Here is an 18,100-nt window from a genome sequence, read left to right as displayed (position 1 = left end):
GAGTTCAGAGTTGTGATTGGACACACATCCATTGCTGCGGTGGAAATACCGTCTCTACCTGCAAAAGAAACAAAAGAAGCCACTTTTAACCTCATTAACTGCAGTGCTTAGCAGAGCCCCGTCCACACAAGTTTAGTTCACCTCTGGGTCACAATATTCTGGTAATTATTTCAACTATTGTAGGAACTTAATTCTTTGTGGTTCAGAATTCACAGCCAAGTTTATTTATCAACATTATTTATAGATTTTATTCCACATTTTAGTTCCTTGGTGTATTTGTGTGTTTGTATGTTGCTGTGTTTTTATGTCAATAAACTGTTCAAAACTATTTGCCCCCAGTGGGATTAAAAAAGTTGTTGATTGATTGATTGATTGATCAAATTTTACTTCACAGTCCCCTCAGTGGTTCATGTATTGGACTCAGTGTGAGTAGTAACAGCACAATGAACACCAGAAATGGTTGAGCCCAGGACCGGACTGGCTATCGGGAGCACTGGGACTTTTCTGCTAAATGACCCGGCAGGCGGGAGAAATAGAGAGACAGAGAGTAGTTGGCAATTGCATGTCGTTTGGCAGCAAGTGCATTTATTAAATGACGTAGCAGCAAGATGGACGGAGGAAAAAAGAGGACAGGTGGAGCAGAGAGGGAAAGAGAGAAAAAAAGAAAGGTAAATAAACGTGATAGCTAGCTAATGTAGCTTATGTTCGCGTCATCATCGTCCCCTGTCAATGTTTAAGCTGTCAAGGAACTAGACATCGATAATAAAAGTGGTAGTTCCCTTTCTGATTTCCTCAAAAAACATTGATGGCATAATTGGTATATCTAGTCTGGTCAATGTGCTCAATATTATTTGAAAATTCATTCGTTTTGGTGAAATTTTCAACCGGTGAGTTGAATACTTTGAGTTCATAATTTAAAATTTTTGAGACAACACAACGTCTTCTGTCACTATTCAGGCTACTGTAATTTATTGAAACTTAAAGATGTGTGTTATTTAATTGTTGGTTAAAGGGTTATTTTAACCTTTGATTAGTAACTGTTAGTGTATATCAGTAAACTGAGTAGGGTATTGTGCTCCTGCTCTGTTCTTTGAATAGGTGGAGAGACTTGTTAACTGTTTTATAATGATACATTAAAAGATGAAGGTGTGCTCTTGCTTTTTTTCTTTTTGAAGGTGGAGAGAGTAACATTAGTGCCACAGTAGTAGTAGTATTGATAATAATTAACAAAATGAAAATCATGATATATTGAAGAAGACTTGAAACTAGCTATTGAAACCATAAACTCAATAGGAAAGTGTTTACTAAGGTAATAAATCAAGTGAGCAGTATGGTCATTTTCTCAGACTTCCTTACGATCGGACTTCTCTTTGCAGCCAGTGGAGTTGCCCCCTGCTTGCTTCACTTTTCACAACGGGAGCTACCCGCTTGGGTTAAGTCCTTCATGTCTAGATGGTAACCCTGGATTTGCAAAAGATCTGGCGAGAGTAATTATTCTACTGTGATCTTTTACTATTCCTAACTAAGTGTATTTTGTGCCTGAACCTGACCAGAAGTTAACCACAGCGTTGTCATATCGTAAAACATAATTATTTTGTACAACACACACAATGAAGAAACAACACGTACAAATCTCGCGAGAGATTTGCAAATCTAGGGTAACCATCTAGACCTAGACACAACCTTGTTCACGGACACTGTAAATCATTTATAGTGTCCGTGATCTTGCCCTGGAGGTAATACAAGAACTCTTATAAAAACAACCTTGCCCTCACTTCACCTTCACTCTCAGCTTCAGCTGTCAGCAGCAACCTTTCCAACTTTTTCACTTTCTGAATACATTTATAATATCCATAGAATTGAATTTTTTTAAAATATCAACAGAGTCCCCGTGACTTTATGTGTCTTACTTCTATTTAAGCCAAACTGAGAACAAGGAAAATGTGGCTGTTTTACTTTCTGTTCTGGATCACAGTGAGAGTCAGTGCAAGTAAGTTTGAGAAAATTTGTTTTTAACTGTTTTTAACTTATGTTGAGAAAATTATAACATCATGGTATATTTCTGTGCATGTTTTATGTTATATTTTTCTGTTTCAATTTTAATTTTGTGACCACATCCTCTGGTTAAATAGATAGTCCAGCTTCCGTTTACCAATGCACATGCCCACATTTACTTGAACTGTGACAACAGCAAATAGTTAAATATATAAATGTTAAATGTATTTATTTATTTATTCATATATTAATTACATTATTTTATTATTAATTTATTCACACATTTATTTATAATTTTATTTATTTATATATACTTTCATTTATCCATAGTGTAACTTGCTGCAGTGAAATAAATAAATGTGTCAACTTCATCCATTAAAAGGTTAAAGCCTCTGATTGGTCAGCCTGCAGCCTCAATTGTTGCAGGCTGTATCTCCGTGAGGATCGTCAATACAGCTGCATTAATTTCTGTGTCAGTCAGGGCCGATATCATTACAATTTTCTCAGCGAAGCCCTCAATCTGAACCAAAAAAAAAGCACAGGAATTGGCATTTGTATGGTGGTATTACTGCATCACAGTGGTTCCTAACCTTTTTTAGGCCAGCGCCCCCCCCATCCATCATCCAGGTCCGTTACGGCCCCCATCAATTAAAATTTAGGCTAATTGTCTTACCTGAATATTAATGATGATTATTATTCTGTATTATATCATTAAAAATCATGTCATTGGATGCCAAATAACAGATTTGATATAGCTGGACAGTTGGAATATCATTATCATTAGTTTCCCACGCAGGGAGCAAAAGAAAACCCAATGTTAATAGAAATTATATTTATGAGTGTTAAACAGATGCAACGGTTAGAAATTTGACAGTCAAACTTCAATAAGGTCTTGATATTGATCATGAACAGCAGCCAATCAGAAAACAGTAATTTGGTGCCAAACAAGAAGCACTGTTATTAATTGTTCCAATGAAAAAACAAGAGCAGCCTACCAAGGAAAAAGTCTGAGGCTGATATGATATGATTGTTGTTTTATGATGGTATCCAGTTGATTAAACAATCGGACCTGCAGCGGTCAAATAAAATAACCAGGTCAAAGGTCCACAGGGGTTTTGGTCAAAGGCTTTGATGTTATTTGACTAAAAACCATGCATTTTCACACAATTTTGGACTAATATCATTACAATATTTATTTACACACTGTGCCATAAAAAATAATAATCACAAGACATTGATAAAACAGGCTTATAGTGAATGGATTTGAACTGCGATTCTCTCATCCTCCCATAGTCAGGCTGTAGCCACCAGCCAGCTGTAGGGACGACTATGGTTAGAATTTATTTGTCCTGTTTTGCACATATCACAGAGAAACAACAGGCTATATTAATGTCATCCCACCATGTTTTGTTTCCTTGTTGGAATTAAAGGCGGACATCAGACTTTATGATCCAACTGATAAAGATTTATAATGTCTGTTAATGTTTGACTTTTGTTCCAGATTCTTCGTTCCAAAGTTCAGAGAATACTGGCGGCATTTGTTCTTGAACGAAACGTCAAGACAGAATGTGTGAAATGTGTAGGCCATCTCAAGTGAGATATTACTTTTTCAAGTAATATCTCACTTGAAAGAAATTAAAAAATGTCAGTAAAACAAATAATATTCCTGACATTAAAATACTGAGTGAAATTTAGAAAAAATGAAGAACACAGACATCAGTCAGTATCTTCATCCTGTCCTCCTCCTTCTCCTCCTCCCTCTGCTGCTGGTTGAGAGGAGGGGCTGTTTCAGTCAGATGCTAAGTCTACAGGAATTTAACACATTTTAATACACATTGCTAAGCTAAACACAATCACCAACAAATAGAGCAGAGCAGAGGACAGAGAAACTAGTGTGACCATAAATGACAGCAAACTGCAGTAGAGACTCAGCATAGTTTCCCTGTGTCTATACAGGAGGCGTTCAGGTACAGTGTTGAGCGTAGGTAACCCACGTTTTCGAAGCACTCAGACCCCAAAACACAAATTTGTATGTAGTTATGCGAGTAAAACGGAGGAAAAATAGTCTTGACAGCTCTGTGAAAAAAAACAGGAAAACCCTGAAGTCTAATGATGAAATTGTAAAGATGTGCATGTGAATATAGGACTAAACTGGCATCAAAAACAGAAACATACAAATGCCCCCAAGAACACCTCAATGCCCCCCTTTCAAAAATATTACTACCAGTGCCCTCCAATGTTCTCTGAAAGCCCCCTGAGGGGCAGTACCGCCCTGTTGAGAATTGCCATATTAGATAGGTTAGGTTATCTGTAAGTGGAGGAATTGTGTATGAAGTTTGTCTTAGTTTATCAAAACGGCCCTAAATTCAAAGGAAATGTCTTTTTGTTTTGTTTTCTATCAGCTCCTGTCTCTAAACCCACCCTCTCCTTATGGTGTGAACCTGAGATGACCTACTGTGTCCTCACCTGTAATGGCGACACCGCAGACGCTGAACCAGTCACCTACAGGTGGACGTCAGGTGACACGACGTGGTCTTCAACCAAGGAGCACAATATAACAAAGGTAAACACAGGATAATGATGTTTGTGTGTCTCATCAGTAACAGATAAATCATGTTGCAAGAATAAACCAGAATCTAGTTTTTAAATTGATTCACATATTCAGGCATTAGTTGGTGACCAGCTTATTGTTGATAATCTGGACAAACTGTAAAAAGACAAAGTGAGATCCTCAAAAAATCTGTATGTTTGGTTTATGAACTTTCAGCTAATATTGTTTTTCTCCCAATTTCTAGGAAGATGATGAGCTGTGGTTCAGCTGTGCGTTTGAAAACCCAGTCAGCTCAAGCAGCAGTGAAATAGTCTTCAACCCCTTCATGGAAAGTGAGTTATCACACCAACAAATATCTGCTGTAACACATTTAATGTATTAATGCATCTTACTGTTTTTCCTAAACATGAAAATGTACAATGTACACATTTACATTAAATGTGGAACCAGGAAATGTATATTTGAAGTCTATCATAACTGTGACTAGTTTTATAAATCTGGTTTAAGGAATAGTGATGTGATGAGGGGTCATAAGGTATTTGTAAAGAGTTTTAAAGGGATATTTGTCCCCTAAATTTAGAAATAGACTAGAATCAGTGGTGTAAATTAGCTGAAGCACTTGGGTAACACTTCAAGTCCCCCTATTTAGCATTAATAAGATGTATATGAACATTTATAAACATTTAATAAATGTTTATAACACACTATGATGTAGTTGTAAGTATATGTTAAAAGGACGGATTCACATTTCAAGTCTGTCTTAAAACAACAGTCAGGAGCCCAAATGAACAGTGAAAGACGTTTTTTTTGCTGTAATCATTCCTCCTGTTCATACTGACCATTAGAAGATCCCTTCATAATGCACTTACAATGTAAGTGATGGGGGACAAAATCCACAGTCCTCCTTCTGTGCAAAAATGTATTTAAAAGTTTATCTGAAGCTAATATGAAGCTTCAGCATCCAAATGAGTCAAATCAAGTAGATATCTTTCAACGTTACAGTCTTTTTAGTGTCAAAGTTCCTCTTTTTGTTAATAAACTTCCACCACAGCTCAACAGGGAAACACTGTCTGAGGAAACACAAAGAGGGAATTTTTGGCTAAAAAGACTGTAAATGTGTCAGATATCCACTTGATATGACTAACTCAGACTGCTGAAGACTCATATAAGCTTCACATCAACTTTAAAATGACTGTGTGGACACACTGTGGATTTTGGCCTCCATCACTTCCATTGAAAGCACATTTGAAGGATCTTTTAATATCCAGTATGAACAGGAGGAATGATTACAGCGAGGAAAACCTCTTTCACTGTTCATATGGACACCTGACTGTTGTTTTAAGACACACTCGAAAAACTGTTAACCTGTCCTTTAAGTGTTTATTAATGTACAGTATTTGTCAGCAATTATAACTTCTCCTATGAAGACATATTTTATATTATTATAACTATTTTATTAAAATTGTCTTTATCTGATTACAGTTATAGATCCCACATGAGGAGTTACAATCATTGACAAATACATTAACAAACACTTATATTTGCTAATAAACAACATTATAGTGTGTTAAATGTTAAATACTGCTGTAAATGCTAAACAGGAGGCTTTAAGTAAAGTTTTACTGCTTGTTATTTTGAGTATTTCTATTTTATGTTACTTTATGCTCCACTATTGATTAAAGAAAAAATACATTTCAGTAATTAAACAGAGAAATTTGCATTCAGTTGTATTTAATTTATTTATTTTTTGCAGAAGAACCACTCTACGGGAAAATAGATGACAAAGCTGATCTCACACCAGACTCTGTAGTGAATCTCATCACCAGCATAGTGTGGAAACATGGACCTGATCTTGCCATGGAGTGGTATGGAGGCGAGACTACCGCCTACCGACACTTCAAAGGTACCACTTTAATCTGAATCAAGCTGTTTGGTAGACAGAGATCAATGATTTTACACATTAGTTTGAAGTTTTTGATACATTTAGGTTGAGATTTGGTTTAAATTAAGGGTCTAAATATTTTCTGTTGTAAATTAATTATATTTTAAGGAATTCTTTTACAGTATTTAATAGGTTTATCCCAGATTTTGGCGAAATTAATGAATTGTATTATAATATAGTATTTAATGTATTGTATAGAGTTTTTTTAAGGAGTATAAACCATTAAGTTTGACAAATACAATTACTGTAATGTAATCCTTTAATTTGCACCTTTAAATTAAAATATTAAGGCCCGTTAAAGGTATACTGTTAAGTAAGGTTCACTTTAATGTGTTTTGGTCAACAAAAGCTCTTAAATTGTGCAGATAATCCCCAAATATCTGAATATGTTGCAGTCTTTAGATTTATTCATTCATTATCCTTGTGAAACCCTATTAAATACCTTAATTACATAATCAATGGGTAAATTAATGGAATTAGGGTTACTAGTGCAGTGCCTGTTCAAAATGTGCATGTTCGGAACATGTTGATTTCTCAATACCTAGAGAGAGATGTTCCTCTCCCATAAACCCCTCTCATATCGGTAGACACTACAATTTACTGATGCTCCCTAAATGCCTCACATTCAGGCCATCAGTAGGCGCTATAATTTAACCATGTTCCCTAAACACCTCACATGCAGTCTATTGTTGACCCTACAATTTACTGACGCTCCCTAAACACCTCAGATGCAGACTATCTGGAGACTGAAGTTGATCAGATGAACTGTAGTAATCATTCAAAACGTGCCTGAGACATCCTGCACTATGTCTTGAACACACATACAAAGTTCCTGTATGTGAAGAACAGGAATAGAACTTAACTCTCTAAACAATTCATTCTCTGGTAGTTCTTATCACTGCTGATATGATCCCACCTCAGACCACAATGTGGGTTGTAATGGCAGAGTGGCGCTGACTGTATTTATGTTTGTTGACACCACTGGCAGAAGAAGCAAATTAGGTATTTTATATATTTATGAACATGCCTGAGACATCCAGCACTCAGTCTTAAACTTACATGCCAAGTTTCATTCACAGTAACGTTACACAGTTCAATAGTAGAGCTTAAGGGTCCTATCTTACACCCGGTGCAAAGCAGCACCAAGCACAATGCTAGTTTAAGACCAACGCAGTTTCCTGTCCAGCGCCCATGTTGTTTAAATAGCAAATGCACTTGCACCCATCTGAGCACCCATGGGCGTGTTGGTCCTAAAATAAGGTGTGGTCAGGTGCATTGCTATCTTGAGGCAGCAGAAAGCAATTGCGCAATTGACCAACAAAAACCTGGTCTGAAGTCAATGGTGCAGTGTTTCACTGTTATTTTAAGTGTTATCAGGATAGTAATATGCGCCTACAGGCGGGTGCACAATGTACACTCTGCTTGTTACACACATGGACGCGCAGCAGCGCACAAACATGCAAAAGATAACAAATAAAAGGATTACAATGTGAAAGATTATTATTGTGTACATCAACATATTTTAAAAGTTACATGTCATAATGGTTAGTCCTGATATTTATCAGAATTAGCTAATCACAGTAATGAGGGATGAAATTGTCTAATTGTTTGACTAAATCGAGGCAATACATGGAGGTATTTAAACAGATCTGTCAGGTTGAAGGTGTCTGTCAAGACCCAGCAAACAGATATCAACAACAGATCAAACACAGATCGACTTTCCTGCTTCATCAGTACATGATGACATGAGGAACACATGAGGAAATAAATGAGGTGAAAACAATGATTCAACTAAAGAAGGAAATAAATCTGGACAGCTTCTAGCTGCTGCCAGCAGCAGGATCAGAACCTTAGAAAGTCCTGATAACTGTGTAAGATGATTTTTTACATGATTAAAATTAATGATTTAATTTAATTTAATTTAATTTAACAAATATTCTTTAACATTTTTGAGATTACAGTGATCAGGTTTCCAAACTTTCAGCAGTTAAAACCTCACTGATTTTACCTGTTACTCCATGACTGAACAAAACAATTTTAAAGAAACCAAAGCTGTAACTAAAATAATAAAAACAAAAACAAATTTTGCTTTTGACATTTAAACTGGTGGTCTGGGGTCACAGGAGGGTCCATGAGCAGCAGGGGTCAGTGTGCTCATTATGGATCGTGCGCTTTCACTTCATGCACAAGCAGATCCGTTTCCTCTGCAGAGACGCGCTCATTCTTACTACTTAGCAAATGCGCCATTATAATAGCAATCTGCCAAGCTGCAAGTGCACCCACATACAGACAGACAGAGATTCCTTGCTTTATATAGAGAGATAAAAAAGGGATTTACTTGCTTTTTTTGTGAGAAATCAAAACAAGTATGTACGAAAATCAGCTGTTCTACAAACATTTTTAGTGTTTTAAAGTGCATATTTCTTCAGCTGCCCACTCTTAAGTGACCAACACTGGAAATAAGTGACTCTAGCTGACAACATACTGTAAGATGACTAAAAATCCCTGTTTAGAAGCTAAACCTGTGCATTTTTGCAGAGCGTGGTAGGCTGGACACTTCAACTGGAGCGCTGACGATCACAGGACTGACTCCAGATGACAGCGGCAGCTACACAGTAGAGATCAACAACAAAGTCACCAGCAAGACTGAACTCCTGGTTATCTGTAAGTGGAGGAATTGTGTATGAAGTTTGTCTTAGTTTATCAAAACGGTCCTAAATTCAAAGGAAATGTCTTTTTGTTTTGTTTTCTATCAGCTTCTGTCCCTAAACCCACCCTCTCCGAATGGTGTTCGATGACCTACTGTGTCTTCACCTGTAATGGCAACACCACAGGTGCTGAACCAGTCACCTACTGGTGGACATCAGGTGATACGACGTGGTCTTCAACCAAGGAGCAGAAAATAACAATGGTAAACACAGAATAATGATGTTTGTGTGTCTCATCAGTAACAGATAAATCATGTTGCAAGAATAAACCAGAATCTAGTTTTTAAATTGATTCACATATTCAGGCATCAGTTGGTGACCAGCTGAGGCAGAATCCAGGCTGTGCAGTTTAGGATATTTAGACAGTTTAGAGTATTTCTGAAATTAACTATATCTGGTATATTAAATATGTTGTGTATCGTCTCTGGTAAATAAACAATATATAATTAAATAAAATGAACAGCAACATGAACAAACCTGCAGAAAATAAAGATTTCAGATCATGGAAAGAGCCAGACTTGTCTCTGTAAAGTCATAAAAAAGTGACAACAAGAGCTGCATTTGGATACAAGGTTGGACATTTTTATTTTTATCCAATTAACAGGCAACTGTTGAGATAATTCAATATTTTATATGAACGTCATACTTTCACAAAACATTCAAAAACATTTCATCACAAGTTTAAACCTTCAGTGTTCAGACATTTTTAAAACTCTGAATATCTCCACATGTGTCATGGCAATAGTAATAAAGCATCACATTAATTAATTTGTAAATTTATTTATTAATTTATTAATATTTATTGTACAATTAGGTATTAATAAAAGAAATAATTTGTTACTATTTTTGCGACACTTTTGGTCCTCTATACACCAGATGTGACGATTACAGTGTTTTTGTATCTTTTTTGTTTCCCATACAATCTTGCATGTGATAAAAATGTGATATTCGAAAACTTGACAGGTTTCTCTGTTAATTACTTTATATCTATTTGTGATACAGAGAAAAAAAATCAAAAAGATGTTAGAGATTGCCCAAATAAGGTTTTAGTATTCTACCAAAGCCTACTAGTATACTGTAATTTATACTGGATAATTCAGTCTTGCAGATGTGCTAAATAGTGGATTACAGCATATATAGTGAAAAGCTGATGACTGAATGACTAAGTAGCCACATCACTGTGTTGTCCCTGATGTTATTGTTGATAATCTGGACATACTGTAAAAAGACAAAGTGAGCTCCTCAAAAGATCTGTATGTTTGGATTATGAGATTTCAGCTAATATTGTTTTTCTCCCAATTTCTAGATGGAAAAGGAGCTGTGGTTGAGCTGGTTCAGCTGTGCGTTTGAAAACCCAGTCAGCAACATCAGCAGTGAAAAAGTCTTCAACTCCTTCATAAGTGAGTTATCACACCAACAAATATCTGCTGTAACACATTTAATATATTAATGCATCTTACTGTTTTTACTAAACATGACAATGTGCTCAATGCCCTCATAGGAGTTACAAAACATGTTCTAACAGCATTAAATGACTATATGACGAGCTTTGAGTTCATTATTTTTCTGTATTGGGTCACCTCAAAGTGCATTATCAAAGATGGGATCAGCTAACCACATTAGAATACAATACAGTGTCCTTGTAAACCATTTGTTGTTTTAATTATTCATTCACTTTTTTTGTAGGGAATCAGCTCATCTTCATGGCAATATTATTTCTGGTTGTGTGCATCATCGTCATCACTTTCAGACGCAAAGGCATCATCAATTTACCTCGCAAATGGATAAATGGTAAGAAGTCAAAAATATTGTATTATTTTGATGCACTAAATATACTGTATTTAGGTGGTTTGATATAAATCAAATCTTTGACTTGAATTTACATTCTTTATATTTCTTTAGGTGTGGTATATTAATATTTCTGTAAATGTGACTGATAATGTTAATCTAGTTGTGCATCATACATATTCAAGTTCTTTCAAGAGTGTGATTCTACCAACAATATTAGTCCTGATGATGTATTTTCATGCTAAGAGACAGGAAGTTTCTATCCTCATGCAAACATCCACAACCACAACCAACACCAAGAGATTCTCTCCAGATGTTTGATGAATCTGCATAAAAGGATGTTTCAGGGTGGACTTGTTGTCTTAGTGGTTAAAGCTCATAACAAATAACTGCAACATCACTACTATTATGCACTATTAATGCATCTTACTGTTTTTACTGAACATGACAATGTCCTCAATGTCCTCAGAGGAGTTACAAAACATGTTCTAACAGCATTAAATGACTAAATGACGAGCTTTGAGTTAATTATTTTTCTGTATTGGGTCACCTCAGAGTGCATTATCAAAGATGGGATCAGCTAACGGCATTAGAATACAATGCAGTGTCCTTGTAAACCATTTGTTGTTTTAATTAATTATTTTTTCATTTTTTGTAGAGGTTCTGAAATGGACAATCATCTACACATTAGTATGTATTCTGGGTATGTTCAACATCATCCTCATCTTGGATTCAAACTACGAAGGCAGAAGTGGTAAGAAGTCACAAAATATTTTATTTATTTATTTTGGTCTGATATGAATCAAATAATTGACTTGAATTTACATTCTTTATATTTCTTTAGGTGTGGTATATTAATATTTATGTAAATTTGACTGATAATGTTAATCTAGTTGTGCATCATACATATTCAAGTTCTTTGAAGAGTGTGATTCTACCAACAATATTAGTCCTGATGATGTATTTTCATGCTAAGAGACAGGGAGTTTCTATCCTCATGCAAACATCCACAACCACAACCAATACCAAGAGATTCTCTCCAGATGTTTCATGAATCTGCATAAAAGGATGTTTCAGGGTCGACTTGTTGTCTTAGTGGTTAAAGCTCATAACAAATAACTGCAACATCACTACTATTATGCACTATTAATGCATCTTACTGTTTTTACTAAACATGACAATGTACTCAATGTCCTCATAGGAGTTACAAAACATGTTCTAACAGCATTAAATGACTAAATGATGAGTTTTGAGTTTATTATTTTTCTGTATTGGGTCACCTCAGAGTGCATTATCAAAGATGGGATCAGCTAACGACATTAGAATACAATACAGTGTCCTTGTAAACTATTTGTTGTTGTCATTATTTATTCATTAATTTTTTGTAGGGGCTCTGACATGGATGTTCATCTTCATAGCAGTATTTGGAGTGATTCTGGTTGGGTTCGTCATCTTCATCTATTTTCTATACAAAGGCGGATGTAAGAAGTCACAAAATATTTTATTTATTTTGGTCTGATATAAATCAAATCTTTGACTTGAATTTACATTCTTTATATTTCTTTAGGTGTGGTATATTAATATTTTTGTAAATTTAACTGATAATGTTAATCTAGTTGTGCATCATACATATTCAAGTTCTTTCAAGAGTGTGATTCTACCAACAATATTAGTCCTGATGATGTATTTTCATGCTAAGAGACAGGAAGTTTCTATCCTCATGCAAACATCCACAACCACAACCAATACCAAGAGATTCTCTCCAGATGTTTGATGAATCTGCATAAAAGGATGTTTCAGGGTCGACTTGTTGTCTTAGTGGTTAAAGCTCATAACAAATAACTGCAACATCACTACTATTATGCACTATTAATGCATCTTACTGTTTTTACTAAACATGACAATGTACTCAATGTCCTCATAGGAGTTACAAAACATGTTCTAACAGCATTAAATGACTAAATGATGAGCTTTGAGTTTATTATTTTTCTGTATTGGGTCACCTCAGAGTGCATTATCAAAGATGGGATCAGCTAACAACATTGGAATACAATACAGTGTCCTTGTAAACAATTTGTTGTTGTCATTATTTATTCTTTCAGATTCTGCCAATGATCTGAAATGGATGATCATCTTAATACCAGTATTATTTCTGGATATGTTCAACATAATCATCAATTTCATATATGATGGCATAATAGGTAAGAAGTCACAAAATATTTTATTTATTTTGGTCTGATATGAATCAAATCTTTGACTTGAATTTACATTCTTTATATTTCTTTAGGTGTGGTATATTAATATTTCTGTAAATGTGACTGATAATTTTAATCTAGTTGTGCATCATACATATTCAAGTTCTTTCAAGAGTGTGATTCTACCAACAATATTAGTCCTGATGATGTATTTTCATGCTAAGAGACAAGAAGTTTCTATCCTCATGCAAACATCCACAACCACAACCAATACCAAGAGATTCTCTCCAGATGTTTGATGAATCTGCATAAAAGGATGTTTCAGGGTGGACTTGTTGTCTTAGTGGTTAAAGCTCATAACAAATAACTGCAACATCACTACTATTATGCACTATTAATGCATCTTACTGTTTTTCCTAAACATGACAATGTACTCAATTGGGTCACCTCAGAGTGCATTATCAAAGATGGGATCAGCTAACGACATTGGAATACAATACAGTGTCCTTGTAAACTATTTGTTGTTTTAATTATTTATTCATTTATTTTTTTTGTAGTGGATCTGACATGGATGTACATCCTGATAGCAATATTTGGAGTGATTCTGGTTGGGTTCATCATCATCATCATCTATTTAACATTCAAGCATGGAAACAGTAAGACGTCACAAAATATTTTATTTATTTATTTTGGTCTGATATAAATCAAATCTTTGACTTGAATTTACATTCTTTATATTTCTTTAGGTGTGGTATATTAATATTTCTGTAAATGTGACTGATAATGTTAATCTAGTTGTGCATCATACATATTCAAGTTCTTTCAAGAGTGTGATTCTACCAACAATATTAGTCCTGATGATGTATTTTCATGCTAAGAGACAGGAAGTTTCTATCCTCATGCAAACATCCACAACCACAACCAACACCAAGAGATTCTCTCCAGATGTTTGATGAATCTGCATAAAAGGATGTTTCAGGGTGGACTTGTTGTCTTAGTGGTTAAAGCTCATAACAAATAACTGCAACATCACTACTATTATGCACTATTAATGCATCTTACTGTTTTTACTAAACATGACAATGTACTCAATGCCCTCATAGGAGTTACAAAACATGTTCTAACAGCATTAAATGACTAAATGACGAGCTTTGAGTTCATTATTTTTCTGTATTGGGTCACCTCAGAGTGCATTATCAAAGATGGGATCAGCTAATGACATTAGAATACAATGCAGTGTCCTTGTAAACTATTTGTTGTTTTAATTAATTTTTCTTACATTTTTTTGTAGGGTATCTCATATGGAATGTCATATACTTGGCGCCTTGTATTTTGAGTTTATTCAACATCATCATTTTCATGTACAAAGCCATAAATGGTAAGAAGTCACAAAATATTGTATTTATTTTGATGCACTAAATATACTGTATTTTGGTGGTTTGATATAAATCAAATCTTTGACTTGAATTTACATTCTTTATATTTCTTTAGGTGTGGTATATTAATATTTATGTAAATTTGACTGATAATGTTAATCTAGTTGTGCATCATACATATTCAAGTTCTTTCAAGAGTGTGATTCTACCAACAATATTAGTCCTGATGATGTATTTTCATGCTAAGAGACAGGAAGTTTCTATCCTCATGCAAACATCCACAACCACAACCAATACCAAGAGATTCTCTCCAGATGTTTGATGAATCTGCATAAAAGGATGTTTCAGGGTGGACTTGTTGTCTTAGTGGTTAAAGCTCATAACAAATAACTGCAACATCACTACTATTATGCACTATTAATGCATCTTACTGTTTTTACTAAACATGACAATGTACTCAATGTCCTCATAGGAGTTACAAAACATGTTCTAACAGGTGTTAAATGACTAAATGACGAGCTTTGAGTTTATTATTTTTCTGTATTGGGTCACCTCAGAGTGCATTATCAAAGATGGGATCAGCTAATGACATTAGAATACAATACAGTGTCCTTGTAAACCATTTGTTGTTTTAATTAATTATTCTTTCATTTTTTGTAGAGGATCTGACATGGATGTTCTACTTAACAGCGGTATTTGGAGTGATTCTGGTTGGCTGCATCATTGCCATCATCTATTTAAAATACAAAGACACAAGCTGTAAGAAGTCACAAAATATTTTATTTATTTATTTTGGTCTGATATAAATCAAATCTTTGACTTGAATTTACATTCTTTATATTTCTTTAGGTGTGGTATATTAATATTTCTGTAAATGTGACTGATAATGTTAATCTAGTTGTGCATCAAACATATTCAAGTTCTTTGAAGAGTGTGATTCTACCAACAATATTAGTCCTGATGATGTATTTTCATGCTAAGAGACAGGAAGTTTCTATCCTCATGCAAACATCCACAACCAATACCAAGAGATTCTCTCCAGATGTTTGATGAATATGCATAAAAGGATGTTTCAGGGTCGACTTGTTGTCTTAGTGGTTAAAGCTAATAACAAATAACTGCAACATCACTACTATTATACACTATTAATGCATCTTACTGTTTTTACTAAACATGACAATGTACTCAATGTCCTCATAGGAGTTACAAAACATGTTCTAACAGCATTAAATGACTAAATGATGAGCTTTGAGTTTATTATTTTTCTGTATTGGGTCACCTCAGAGTGCATTATCAAAGAGGGGATCAGCTAACGACATTGGAATACAATACAGTGTCCTTGTAAACCATTTGTTGTTTTAATTATTTATTCATTCATTTTTTTAGATGATCTGAAATGGATGCTCTTGTTAATAGCAGTTTGTATTCCGGTTGTGTTCAACATCATCAATTCATTATACAGAGCCGTAAGAGGTAAGAAATCTTAAAATATTGTATTTATTTTGATGCTCTGAATATTAGTGGTGCACAAAAAAATCGATTCACATAAGAATTGCAATTATATCTCCACCGATTCAGAATCGATTCACATTTTTCAGTCTTGCCACAACGCTGCTTTCCGTTTTTTCCTGACATGAGTTAGCTCGTTGAATCCCATCGATGGCGCAACGACGCTGCGCTGGTTTCCACCTGGACCCAACTCCGGGGGTAAGAATGAAGAGAAGTGTGTATCATCGAGAGACTCCGAGCAATTGAGTACTTGACAGAAAAACAAATATAAACTGGTCCATCAGCAATGAAGGCAATCATTTAAACATATTTAGTATTTTCTTATCTCGAAGGAAAGGAGGAGCTTGACAAGACTAATGCTGTTATCAGGCGTTGCAGTGCACCTTCGCAGGTTTGTGTGGTTGTGGGTTTATTTATTTGTAACCGCCGTGAAACAATCAGAAAAAAAACGTTTTATTGATCTGATTCACCAGCTTCATCACTAAGGTTACCAGCGCTCCCTCTCTTCATTCACTCTCTAGCTCGCTCGACCACTGCTTCTCTCTCTCTCTCTCGTCTTTTTGAAATTAGTCGGGAAGCTGTCAGCAAAGCCTAACTTTACTTTTAACGTTATCAAACAAAGAGAAATTTTCCTCCTCTCTTCCCAGTAATGTTTTTGTCATAATGCAGGGTTGTAAAGTGTTACAGGTTACGTTTCTCCAAAAGTTGGTTCTGGTTCAACTTTCTCCCTGCAGCCCCCTCCCCCGCAGATTAACACACAACAGACTGCCAGCTGGTTTTCTGAGGACGAGAATGAGAAAGTCATTTTATCTCAGTGAAAAACGTCTCCTTGAAGTTTATGACAAACTGCCAAAAACAAGCCAACAAGATGCAGCAGTAAAACAAGCGTTTAAACAGCTGTTCTGTATTTTGAAACAGACAATAAAATTCAGTAAATAGCGAAACTGCCCGTTTCATTACTTTACATTCATGTAATAAATATACAAACGTCAATTAGATGGTAATCTGCATGAGAAATTAAGAAAAAGAAACAAAATCGGCTATAATAGTCATCCGCTTATAGTGATCAATTTGACCAATTTGGTCAATTTTCTGGTTTGCACTTTGCAGCTAAATGTAACAGGCAGCTATTGTTTATTTGATTTTGTTATTTGAAGTATGAATTTAAGTTATTATTTGAAGTTTTGCACTCAGCAGTTTATCTTTGCAATCATTTTTATTTTTGTATTAAGTATTCATTTGACTCTTTGTCTCAGGGCTGCTTTGGTTTCCTGTTGACTGAGTGAACTAAAGGAACATAAATCTTAGTCAGGGTTGATGTTGATAGCAAATGTTTACACTTGACTCAGTGTGATTTTTTTCTTTGAGACCTATAAAAGTGTCTCCTGCAGTCAAATGGAAAGAGTTACTCAAAACATCAATCTAGAATCAAATCTATGAATGTATTGAATTGAGAATTGATTTTGAATCGCGAATTGAATCGATTCTGAATCGAATCATGAGATTTCCTGAATCATGCACTCATATTAAATAAACTGTATTTTGGTGGTTCGATATAAATCAAATCTTTGACTTGAATTTACATTCTTTATATTTCTTTAGGTGTGGTATATTAATATTTATGTAAATGTGACTGATAATGTTAATCTAGTTGTGCATCATACATATTCAAGTTCTTTCAAGAGTGTGATTCTACCAACAATATTAGTCCTGATGATGTATTTTCATGCTAAGAGACAGGAAGTTTCTATCCTCATGCAAACATCCACAACCACAACCAACACCAAAAGATTCTCTCCAGATGTTTCATGAATCTGTATAAAAGGATGTTTCAGGGTCGACTTGTTGTCTTAGTGGTTAAAGGTCATAACTAATAACTGCCACATCACTACTATTATGCATTATTAATGCATCTTACTGTTTTTCCTAAACATAACAATGTACTCAATGCCCTCATAGGAATTACAAAACATGTTCTAACAGACATTACATGACTAAATGATGAGCTTTGAGTTTATTATTTTTCTGTATTGGGG

At 34.9% G+C, this 18,100-nt stretch overlaps 2 protein-coding genes across 7 annotated transcripts in view; both read left to right on the top strand.

Annotated features, from left to right (window-relative positions):
* The window catches only part of LOC121892294, a 343,857-nt gene that overhangs the window by 25,387 nt on the left and 300,370 nt on the right, over positions 1–18,100 (top strand). For 4 of the 5 annotated variants that reach the window (XM_042405250.1, XM_042405253.1, XM_042405252.1 and 1 more), the window contains exons 5-8: positions 4,398–4,558; positions 4,791–4,878; positions 6,300–6,449; positions 9,027–9,152. The exons of the other annotated variant lie outside the window; for it this stretch is intronic. In XM_042405250.1, coding sequence (XP_042261184.1) covers positions 4,398–4,558; positions 4,791–4,878; positions 6,300–6,449; positions 9,027–9,152 — 525 coding nt within the window. The remainder of the gene's footprint in view (positions 1–4,397; positions 4,559–4,790; positions 4,879–6,299; positions 6,450–9,026; positions 9,153–18,100) is intronic. 5 annotated transcript variants of the gene reach the window in all.
* The window catches only part of LOC121892295 (trichohyalin-like), a 60,065-nt gene continuing 52,927 nt past the window's right edge, over positions 10,963–18,100 (top strand). The window contains exons 1-8 of one of the 2 annotated variants that reach the window (XM_042405272.1): positions 10,963–10,987; positions 11,645–11,738; positions 12,373–12,465; positions 13,087–13,185; positions 13,737–13,835; positions 14,471–14,557; positions 15,216–15,314; positions 15,942–16,028. In XM_042405272.1, the coding sequence (XP_042261206.1) occupies positions 10,985–10,987; positions 11,645–11,738; positions 12,373–12,465; positions 13,087–13,185; positions 13,737–13,835; positions 14,471–14,557; positions 15,216–15,314; positions 15,942–16,028 (661 nt within the window). In that variant the 5' untranslated portion in view covers positions 10,963–10,984. Of the gene's footprint in view, positions 10,988–11,644; positions 11,739–12,372; positions 12,466–13,086; positions 13,186–13,736; positions 13,836–14,470; positions 14,558–15,215; positions 15,315–15,941; positions 16,029–18,100 lie in introns of those variants that run through there. The other variant, XM_042405273.1, reaches the window with a different exon arrangement.

The sequence above is a fragment of the Thunnus maccoyii genome, chromosome 24 (assembly GCF_910596095.1).
Source record: "Thunnus maccoyii chromosome 24, fThuMac1.1, whole genome shotgun sequence".
In the NCBI taxonomy this organism is placed as follows: Eukaryota; Metazoa; Chordata; class Actinopteri; order Scombriformes; family Scombridae; genus Thunnus; species Thunnus maccoyii.
This window is presented reverse-complemented; position numbering and strand designations above follow the sequence as displayed.